The sequence below is a fragment of the Procambarus clarkii genome, chromosome 61 (genome assembly GCF_040958095.1).
Source record: "Procambarus clarkii isolate CNS0578487 chromosome 61, FALCON_Pclarkii_2.0, whole genome shotgun sequence".
NCBI lineage: Eukaryota > Metazoa > Arthropoda > Malacostraca > Decapoda > Cambaridae > Procambarus > Procambarus clarkii.
This window is the reverse complement of record NC_091210.1, coordinates 15,630,026-15,641,741: the sequence shown is the minus strand read 5'-3', so window position 1 is coordinate 15,641,741 and position 11,716 is coordinate 15,630,026. Positions and strand designations below refer to the sequence as shown.

At 47.8% G+C, this 11,716-nt stretch overlaps 1 protein-coding gene across 1 annotated transcript in view; it reads right to left on the bottom strand.

Annotated features, from left to right (window-relative positions):
* Positions 1–546: 546 nt before the first annotated feature.
* LOC123774369 (serine-rich adhesin for platelets) overlaps positions 547–11,716 on the bottom strand; it is a 42,743-nt gene continuing 31,573 nt past the window's right edge. Inside the window, exon 3 of the mRNA XM_045768558.2 lies at positions 547–6,588. Within this exon, the coding sequence (XP_045624514.2) occupies positions 3,368–6,496 (3,129 nt within the window). The 5' untranslated portion in view covers positions 6,497–6,588 and the 3' untranslated portion in view covers positions 547–3,367. The remainder of the gene's footprint in view (positions 6,589–11,716) is intronic.

The following is an 11,716-nucleotide window of genomic DNA, read 5'->3' as shown; positions in this document are numbered from 1 at the left end:
ACATATAAACATTAAAAACGGTCATCTATTGTTTTTTTCACCTGGAGGATAAGGCCAGCAAAAGTTTAGAACAACTTTTGCATGTCCAAGGGTTGCAATCGTGCAATGAGAGCAGGTGTGAGAGACTAATGTTGCCAACTAGTATGTGAACACAACACTTGCCTCGCCACCCTCCGTATGGCTCCCCTTGTGTCCGTTATCTTGCTAATTATCTTTATCCTCGTTAAATTGCACACTCCATACTAAATAGTTTGTTAATTACTACTGTTCCGCTTCTCTGATCTGGTATTACATCAACACCTTAATTCATTGCAAGCTACTATAGAAGATCATGTATCTTTGAGACACCAGACTGAGTCTTTAACGTCATCCCCCGAAATGGTCAAGATTGAATGATTAAACGAAACGCCCGAAACGAAATGCCCGAAACGTTGTGCGTACTAGTGGCTTTACAAGAATGTAAATACTGTACTATCCAATGTATTCTCACAAACCCAATGTACCTTCTTGTATATATATAAATAAAATAAAAAAATTAAACCGCCCAAAAGGTGGCACGGGCATGAATAGCCCGTAATGTTAAGACCACAGTGGCGGCCAGCTATAGACAACATGATAAATCCCAACTCGTCACCACCACCTCCGTCAGAGACCAAGTTATATGGCGACACTTCTACTCATCAGAGCCTACTAGGCTACTCACAATCTAATTTTCCATCGAAACCGCTATTTAACATTAAATTGTAACCTCTGGCTAGCTGCATCATCATATATTAGCAACATTTGTTCTGATAGATGCTTATAAGTTCTCGTTTTTCAAAACACCGTAAATTGAGATTATGGATAAGTCTATCCAGTCTATTGAGGGCTGGCGCGCTGCACTTTCACACGCACGCACGCACGCACGAACAATACCATCAACTTGCCTGTCCATCCACTGTGACTAGTCGGTAGAGCGACGACTTTCCTTCACGCAGGTCAGCGTTCGATCCCTGACGGTCCAAAAGAGTTGGAATTCGTTCCTTCCCACCGTCCTCATATCCCATGTGCTATATAGTCAAACTAACTTAGTGCTTTCTCTTCATACTTCACTTTTTACAACTTTACGGAACGGCTCCTTCATAAGCTTTATAGCAACTTAAGCATTACCAGACCACAGTAATAATGAGACCGTAGCCACTTAAAAACATAATTGCTTATTTTAAACCCCTAATTCTGACAAGCCGCTGTCTAGAAACTGAACAGCAATGGGAGCCCTGTTCTTAAATTTCATATGGACGGAATACATTGAAAAACAATTTAATAAAATCATCGCTTGTAATATACTTTACTAAAATTCATCTACTTTATTTTGATTTAAACTTATTTTCATAATTACATACAATTATGTCAAATTGGCTTCAGACCATGAGAGCGATTTCGAAAACTGGCGATGAACCCAATGACAAGCTGCTGTAACGTTAACTTTAGGCTCAACCTGAATTGGTTTAAGAGAAACTCATTGCAACTCATTTGTAGAGAGAGAGAGAGAGAGAGAGAGAGAGAGAGAGAGAGAGAGAGAGAGAGAGAGAGAGAGAGAGAGAGAGAGAGAGAGAGAGAGAGAGAGAGAGAGCCAGACAGACAGAGACAGACAGACAGAGAGGATGGGGGAGGGAGAAAGACCCCTGTATACACCTATACACAGGGCGGGCCTGGAACAGATAAGTCATACATTCCTTCAGTAACTACAAACATTGCCAGATGCAGTGTATAAGAATATCAACTAATCGCGCAGACTACAAACACCATATTCTTGACCCCCAAGACGAAACAAGTAGTTGGCTCTATTACACATGATTAGTTTCGTAAATTTGTCGAGCACATAATTTCACTAAGTAACAATGAGACTAATTTGTTGTAGCGAAAGAGCTTGAAACCCCACGGACCTAAAGTTTTATATAGACAAGTCAATTGATTAGTTAGTACTGAGCAAAGAAAATAAATGCAAGAATAGGCTATCCTATACATAGTTATATTTCCATATTTAGATATCTAAAATAGAAATAAAAATTGGGTCGTATTAGTGACATTGAATTATCAACTTCTTATTAAAACGTTGATTTATTATATTATAAATTATGCCGAAGACGAAATATAGAATACTATTGGATTTACATTTTATATTCGAAACGACTTTAAACCAATTTAAATAATCAGTTACCAAATACATTAGAGTTTAACGAAGATAGACTTGGTTAATTTAAACAAGAGACGAAAATCATTAATGTGATGTGAACTGTCTACTGCAGTCCAGGATGATGTGAGCTGTCTACTCCAGTCCAGGATGATGTGAGCTGTCTACTCCAGTCCAGGATGATGTGAGCTGTCTACTCCAGTCCAGGATGATGTGAGCCGTTTATCGTAGTCTATACAACCAAATATGTTTCTTTCACGCACAGGAGATAGGAGAAGAGGACAGACAGGCGAAAACTATCCGAAGACAATGCACTTGGATCATCTTGAGAGTCGTTAACACGAAGAAAGGCTTGTGCAAATGTGGCAAAATGTGGGACGAATTAAATATCTTTCCTTGTGAAAATTAATGACACTGTCGTATACAAATAATTAACTAATTCAGGTGTCGTTCGGATGTACAATATTCTGTATTTTGGTATAGTTTGTTGATGGATTTAAGGCCAGATAACCTCAGGAGAGTTAAGGTCACCACACTAACTTACTAACCAACAGTAAATATACTTTAATCCAGGACTAAACTCGGTGAATATACACCGAGAAGCGGAGTCTATCTCTTAGTGTATACATCCCTTGATGTTCTTACACTGACATCAGTTTTGGCGGTGGGAAGAGGAGTTCAGGACGTGGGAGCAACCTAGACAAAATTGACATCACTATCACTCAACACTTCCCTGGTCACTACTATAGAAAATGGCTTGAGGAACAGTTGGGGGGGAACTTGACTACCCTTGACTCTGACCTACAATGTGGGTGAATAATGAACTTGAACCTTATTGTCAAGATGGCAGAGTCACATGTCTTACTGCCCCCATGAACCAAGCTCACTGCACCGTGGTCTATCACACACTATCAATGAACCACTCGCTATAACTATTACGGACCTACCACATTGTACTATGTACCGCACTAACTGTACAATGCATCTCACTCATTGTACGTACACATGCAGTTTATATGCACTTGTTTTCCGGGACGAATGTGGGGTAGACGAGTGAAAAACCCAAGGGCCCGCTCACTTCACGAGGCAGGGGGTCCGGCCCGGTCCGGTCCGGCCCGGCCCAGCTGCTGCACTCTGACGCACTTCACTGTCATGAGTAACAAGCGCCATCTGTCATGAGTTACCAGTCTTCACTTATGGCAGGTAACCCAGTGAGTTCTCTATATTTTCAGAGAACAGGAAAGAGTTATTGGCTTGCATGGAGGAATAGGCATCGTCTTCAGACTCTGATGTTGATTGACTGTGGTGGTTGATGAGGTCGGTTGTCTGGTTAAGTTTAAGCTCGGAGAAGAGGGCAGCGATCTCGGCGGTTTTCTTCATGGAGAGGATGGAAGCCGTGTCGCTGTCTTCACGCTGCTGGCGCTGTGATGCTCCGCGATACACAACCTTCCCGCTGGGGTCCACTGCCGACACCAGCAGAATCTTCTGGTGAGACGTTCCCGACCCCCTGGAGCCATGGGAGCGATGCGTCCCTGCCCCACTTCCGCTACCTTGAGACGACGCATGAGAGCCCCTGGAACCGCCCGATCCTAAGGAGCCCGACGGGTGTCTCCGGAGCCTAGGAGACAAGAGGAGACACTCGGTGCTTGATGCTCGCTGATGAGGTGGAACCCGACATCCTCCGCTATCCTGGCTATGGTAACCAGACCCGTCCGACGATCGTTGCATGGTTGACATCTCTGAATCTGTCGATAAATTTGATGACAGGCTCTTTTTCCGGATGACGTCTGGGTGCATTGAAAAGACGGTGCCTGCTGATCGACTCTTGCTCTGCTCCGTCAGGTACAAAGAAGAGCTCTTGTGTTGCGTTGTGCTACTGGAGGATCCACCGGTGTTGCGCTTCCAGGAAGTAGCATGCGACTCCAATTCGCTGAGGTTGGAGTGCGACCCGTATCCTTTCTTGTAAGAGTTGGCGCTCTGTACAGTGTTGCTGTCAGTCTCAGAGTCGAGGTTGATCTCGTACATCTTAAGGCCGTTTTTCTTGACGCGCTTGAGGGAACAGTAACACTTTTCACTCTCGGCACAACTCTCAGTGTCACAGTCGCACGGAGAGTCGTGGCCCTTATGAGCGTGTTTATCGTGTGGCAAGACTGAAGAGGACCGCCGGGGCAGGGAACAGTAACACTTGCTGGAACATTCACTGTCGTAACCACACTCGCTGCACGACACGTAGCCTTCGTTGGCCCGGGACAGGTTGCGTCGGGGCATAGGAGTTTTGGGCGCCACTTTCCTCCCATTGCTCTCTAGCATGTGACTAAACTCGTTCTCTTTGTTGTTTACTCGTCTCGTAGCGCCGTTGGGGCATCCAATCCTTTCAAACGTGTAGCGACTTTTGTTGTTGACTAACCGTCTGAGTGGCGACTTGTCCTTCAGGTAGCTGGACTGTAGACTAGAGGCGCGGGAACCAAGGCGGGAAAAGGATCGCTTAGTGGCCTTGAGAACGGAGGAGATGGTGGACCCGTCGCTGTCAGAGTCCATGAGGTTCATGAGGGAGGAGCTACGCCCCCGGGTGTGTTGTCTCATGATGTTCTTGGACCGTTGGTAGATCTCATCCTTGGAGAGTGTGAGAGCCAGCTTCAGCAAAATCTCCCGCTGGTCAGGATCCATTTCGCTGAATGACATCCCACGCGGGTTTATCACCTGCTTCAGAACCTCGTCCACACTGTTTAAGCCTGTCTTTTGTTTCACGTCATCCAACAGGTCTTGGAAATTGTACTTATTAGTGACGTTCATGAAAGACTTTGAGCGAGGCAGCGCCACTCTGGTGTAAACGTCGCCAGGATCCAGGAGGAAAGCGCCCTGGTGACGCTCACTTATGGAACGCTTGAGTCGACGTTTGCTTGCCCGAGAATCGTCAAGAATAATGTGCGACTGCAAGATGTCCTCGCTGTTGGCCCGTCGCAGTCCCTGTCCAAAACCCGGAGACTCGGAGCGGTGTGAGCGTTTTTTACGTGGCGGCCTGACAGGCACCGTCTCGCTGTCACTCATCACGTGTCTATCGTCCTCCCGCGTGTCACTGGAGGCGTCGCTGGGGGCCTCGCTGGGGGCCTCGCTGGGGACCTCACTCCGCATGTTCTCCAGCAGTGCCTGGTACAAGTTGGCAGCCATCACTATGGCATCCTCGGACGACTGGCACACAAAGCCGTGACACTCGAGCACTTTGGGCACACCCACCTTCCTCATGACACAGGCGAACATAGGTGGGTGTTGGATGACCATTACGGAAGGCTCGGCCACATTAAGCGGATGATACAGGTTGTACTTATCCTGCGCTTCTGGGTCACAAATGAGCGGGAGGAAAGCGTACGTGAAGCCCACCTGGCCGTGGTCCAACAGCTCCCTCCGGATAACCAGCTTCACCGCCGCCCACACCGCAATGGTCGGGAATGGGTTAGTAAACTCCAAGTGGCCATCAGAGGAGTCCGCACTACCATGGGTTATTCTTAGTCCGCCTTCTGTGATTTGCAGCGTCCCGGGCACCGGCCGCTTTCCCCTCGACACGCTCAGGCGATACTTGTAGTAAAGGTCCTTAAGAGGCGCCTGAAGCACGTCCAGACTGGTGGCCTTCTCTGCCAGCTGTACTGCCCCGAGGTAATCCACACGATACTTCATGTTGGAGAGCGACGCTCGCGGTGTCGCCGCCTCGCGCGACTCTGCTCGACTGATTCCACCGCCTGTGGGGCGACTGCTGGTAATGGGGGAAGGGGAGCGAGACTCTTGGTGCCTCGGTGGGGTAGGGGAGGCGAGGGGTGGTGGGGAAAGTGGAGGGTCTGGAGCGCGGGGGGCTGGCGGGGGAGCGGCGCGGGTGCCAACTATGGGTTCACTTGTGGCATCAGCAAATAACCTCTCAATCTGTGCCTGGACAGTGGCACGCACATCCAGGAAGGCTCTCTGTCGCTGGTCCCGCCCTCCGAACATCCGCTCCAGCTCCTCTTGCACCGGGTTGGCCTGCACAGGCGCGGGTTCGGACCGCAATGGCGCGGAATCGACCCGCAATGGCGCGGAATCGACCCGCAATGGCGCGGAATCGACCCGCAATGGCGCGGAATCGACCCGCAATGGCGCGGAATCGACCCGCAATGGCGCGGAATCGACCCGCAATGGCGCGGAATCGGATAACAGTTTGTTTTGGCGCCTCTTATCCCTAAAGAGGGAGTCAATGCGTTGTTTATGTGTAGAGGAGATGGTACTGGTGTCGGAGTATATACCATCGTCCAGGTGTGAGAGCCGGAAACTGTAGGTCTCTTCCTCGTATTTCACCATGACTCCGGATCTGGTGAGGGTCAATTAGGTGTGTGTGTGGGGGCTGCCTGGTGACCCGTCAACGCCACACTGCCTCGCTCAGCGATCACCAGCTGTTGCAGAAACAAAAGAAAAACATTACTACCTCCTCTGTATCCCGTGAAAAGGCTACAAGGCCAGCGAAACATATAAGGTAAGACCAATATAATGGTTAGTCTGAACGAATGTTAAGTAGACTTCAAGATGTGTATACAATCTTATGAACTATATTTTGATTACATGATAAAGATTAAGCCAACCAAAAGGTGGCACGGGCATGAATAGCCCGTAAGTGGTGGCTCTTTTGAGCCATTATCAGTATCAAGAGCTGATACTGGAGACCTGTGGAGGTGCGACTGCACCCTGCGTGACGGGAGATGTCTCCCTTGTTGATTACATGATTGATAGATTGATTGATAAAGATCAAGCCACCCAAGAGGTGGCACGGGCATGAATAGCCCGTAAGTGATTACATGGTTATGGAAAATAGTGTATATTAAGGCTCTGCCTCACATTGTCACAATCTGTAACAAATATGTTACACCAAGATTAACACAACCGAGTCTGGATTTCATTGAATTTTTCCATTAAATATTTTAAAATTCCCTTTTTATAACAATGTCGAACTGATGTTATGACACCCAGTTCAACATTTTGTTTACAATTACACTCTTACAAATAGACAACTTGAGATGTGTAGTATTACAATATAGAAAAGAATGGACATTTTCTATGTTTGTCCTATGCCCCTGTTACCTAGCAGTAAAATAGGTACCTGGGTGTTAGTCAGCTGTCACGGGCTGCTTCCTGGGGGTGGAGGCCTGGTCGAGGACCGGGCCGCGGGGACACTAAAAAGCCCCGAAATCATCTCAAGATAACCTCAAGATTGTGTAAAGATACTTAAGCTGATAAAGTGTAGAGGAACTGCTTATGTTGGCAGTCAAGGCATCCATACAATTGTATCCTATAGAATACTATATAGAATCCTATATAGTAGTATCCTATAGAATACTATATAGAATCCTATATAGTAGTATCCTATAGAATACTATATAGAATCCTATATAGTAGTATCCTATAGAATACTATATAGAATCCTATATAGTAGTATCCTATAGAATACTATATAGAATCCTATATAGTAGTATCCTATAGAATACTATATAGAATCCTATATAGTAGTATCCTATAGAATACTATATAGAATCCTATATAGTAGTATCCTATAGAATACTATATAGAATCCTATATAGTAGTATCCTATAGAATACTATATAGCATATATATTTTATATAGTATCCTATAGAATACTATATAGCATATATATTCTATATAGTATCCAATAGAATACTGTACAAAATCCTATATTTTATTTTATTACTGTTGATTGATTGATAAAGATTAAGCCATCCAAAAGGTGGCACGGGCATGAATAACCCGTGATCCTGAAGATGTTTTGTGCAAGGGGATACAGAAGAAGGCGCCTGTTGAGTCCTGCTAGCAGGCTTACAGCTCTCGCTCATTCACCTTAAGTTTCTACCTAGAACACGATCTGCCAATCGGCTTACAACCAAGTCCCCCAATTACTGCTGGGAGAAGTTAAGGATTAGTGCCCAATCGTTTCTCGCGTCGAAAAATGAGTTATCAGGAAAGACTAGAGGGACGCGCACGCGTTCACGCACACGCGCGCACACTTTCAGTGTCAGAGTAGTTAACAAATGGAATGCATTAGGCAGTGATGTGGTGGAGGCTGACTCCATACACAGTTTCAAGTGTAGATATGATAGAGCCCAATAGGCTCAGGAACCTGTACACCTGTTGATTGACAGTTGAGAGGCGGGACCAAAGAGCCAGAGCTCAACCCCCGCAAGCACAACTACGTGAGCACACACAGACACACACGCAAACACACACACACACACACTATTGAGTGTTGGCCAGATTAATTTTATTGTGCACCCTATAATCATCATATGAGCGAACTCCAAAAAAAGGATTACAGAGGGCATAGAAGGTCTTAATCAGACCTCAGCGTAACATTCAACATCATCTATTACACACTGATCACACTATCAACTAACATCAAACTCCTCTCATTGCAACAGTAAAGATCAGCACAAACACTGCTTGGCGTGGTCCTCGATCTCTGCTTCAATGCGCTTAAACAGGTGCTCAAAATATCAATTATCGCGGGAAAGTATGCGTTCCGCCCCTGCGCGAACTCACTGTGACGCGCACTGATAACACAGCCTCAGCACTGGTCCATGCGGGGCGGGGGAGTGCACAGGTTGCCTCTAGTCCTTGTAACACAGGTTCGAACCCTGCTCGGGTCATTCACTTAAGTGATTTATGGCTTGGGGCACCATGGACGCTTGTGTGTGTGTATTCACCTAGTTGTGTTTGCGGGGGTTGAGCTCTGCTCTTTCGGCCCGCCTCTCAACTGTCAATCAACTGTTTACTAACTACTTTTTGTTTTTTTCCCACACCACACACCCCAGGAAGCAGCCCATGACAGCTGACTAACTCCCAGGTACCTATTTACTGCTAGGTAACAGGGGCATTCAGGGTGAAAGAAACTTTGCCCATTTGTTTCTGCCTGGTGCGGGAATCGAACCCGCGCCACAGAATTACGAGTCCTGCGTGCTATCCACCAGGCTACCAGGCCCCGTGTGTGTGTGTGTGTGTGTGTGTGTGTGTGTGTGTGTGTGTGTGTGTGTGTGTGTGTGTGTGTGTGTGTGTGTGTGTGTGTGTGTGTGTGTAAATCACGAAAAAACATGCGATGAACAATATGATTGTCAGAGGATTAAGACAGGAATTTCCTTAAGTACTTTCGTATTTAATCTTCAGAAGGATCCTTCTGAAGATGGATTATTAAATACGAAAGTCCTTAAGGAAATTCCTGTCTTAATCCTTCCTTCGTGGTCTGACACTGTCACATTACACACACACACACACACACACACACACACACACACACACACACACACACACACAGGAACAAGTTAGGTGAGAAGGTGGTGGAGGCCAAGACCGTCAGTAGTTTCAAAGCGTTATATGACAAAGAGTGCTGGGAAGACGGGACACCACGAGCGTAGCTCTCATCCTGTAACTACACTTGGGTAATTACACACACACACCTATGTTTCCCGTCTCACAAAAATGAATAATATACATTTATTGCTAGGCCTAGTTTGGCCTAGTGGACCAAACTCTCACAAGTCAAGCCTGGCCTCGGGCCGGGCTTGGGCAGTAGAAGAACTCCCAGAACCCCATCAACCAGGTATATGTGGGCCTGCGGGCCGCTCCAAGCAACAGCCTGGTGGACCAACCTCTCACAAGTCAAGCCTGGCCTCGGGCCGGGCTTGGGGAGTAGAAGAACTCCCAGAACCCCATCAACCAGGTATATGTGGGCCTGCGGGCCGCTCCAAGCAACAGCCTGGTGGACCAAACTCTCACAAGTCAAGCCTGGCCTCGGGCCGGGCTTGGGCAGTAGAAGAACTCCCAGAACCCCATCAACCAGGTATATGTGGGCCTGCGGGCCGCTCCAAGCAACAGCCTGGTGGACCAACCTCTCACAAGTCAAGCCTGGCCTCGGGCCGGGCTTGGGGAGTAGAAGAACTCCCAGAACCCCATCAACCAGGTATATGTGGGCCTGCGGGCCGCTCCAAGCAACAGCCTGGTGGACCAAACTCTCACAAGTCAAGCCTGGCCTCGGGCCGGGCTTGGGCAGTAGAAGAACTCCCAGAACCCCATCAACCAGGTATATGTGGGCCTGCGGGCCGCTCCAAGCAACAGCCTGGTGGACCAAACTCTCACAAGTCAAGCCTGGCCTCGGGCCGGGCTTGGGGAGTAGAAGAACTCCCAGAACCCCATCAACCAGGTATATGTGGGCCTGCGGGCCGCTCCAAGCAACAGCCTGGTGGACCAAACTCTCACAAGTCAAGCCTGGCCTCGGGCCGGGCTTGGGCAGTAGAAGAACTCCCAGAACCCCATCAACCAGGTATATGTGGGCCTGCGGGCCGCTCCAAGCAACAGCCTGGTGGACCAAACTCTCACAAGTCAAGCCTGGCCTCGGGCCGGGCTTGGGCAGTAGAAGAACTCCCAGAACCCCATCAACCAGGTATATGTGGGCCTGCGGGCCGCTCCAAGCAACAGCCTGGTGGACCAAACTCTCACAAGTCAAGCCTGGCCTCGGGCCGGGCTTGGGCAGTAGAAGAACTCCCAGAACCCCATCAACCAGGTATATGTGGGCCTGCGGGCCGCTCCAAGCAACAGCCTGGTGGACCAAACTCTCACAAGTCAAGCCTGGCCTCGGGCCGGGCTTGGGCAGTAGAAGAACTCCCAGAACCCCATCAACCAGGTATACAAATATCAGACGCAGCCCGACGCTATATTCATATCAAAATGAAAGTCAAATATTCACGCTTTCCCTCTCCAACACAATATATAGCTCACATCCTCTAATTACACCCGCTGTGGTCTCCCGGACCAAAAAAACTGCCTAAATTACAATAATCTTGTAATTAAATATCCGCCCAACTACCTCAACCTATCAATAACACCAGAGCTCTACCGAGCGATTGTGTAATCTATTATTATCTCACTATCGGGAGAACTAGAACGGTAAAATGAGTTCAGTGGCATGCAGAATGTATGGTAGAAAGTGGCGAATTGATTTCTTCTTGCAGGCGAGGAGTCACAATAACGTGGCTGAAGTATGTTGACCAGACCACACACTAGAAGGTGAAGCGACGACGACGACGACGTTTCGGTCCGTCCTGGACCCTTCTCAGGTCGATTGTGAGAATGTCCCAGTCGACTTGAGAATGGTCCAGGACGGACCGAAACGTCGTCGTCCCTTCACCTAGTGTGTGGTCTAGTCAACTTGATTTCTTCTTTATGACATCTCCCGTCACCTGTATACACCTGCGGAAAGGTTTTCTCCTGATGACTGCCATCAACACGTCCTTTCGAGTAGTACATCACATTTGGACGTGAAAATCCCCCCCCCCCCCCCCCTACGGCCAAAAATTGATGTACTGAAAATCAAAGCGACTCGCAAACATGATGTCCTCGTTTTCTATTCGTGGGTCCCCGGTTACGTCAGCTTCGGGCAAGTTAGTGCATCATTTTAGTGACAGTGAAGGCTGGAGAGGCAGCGCTTGAGGGCGGACTGCATGTCTAGAGACGCAGCGGAATAAA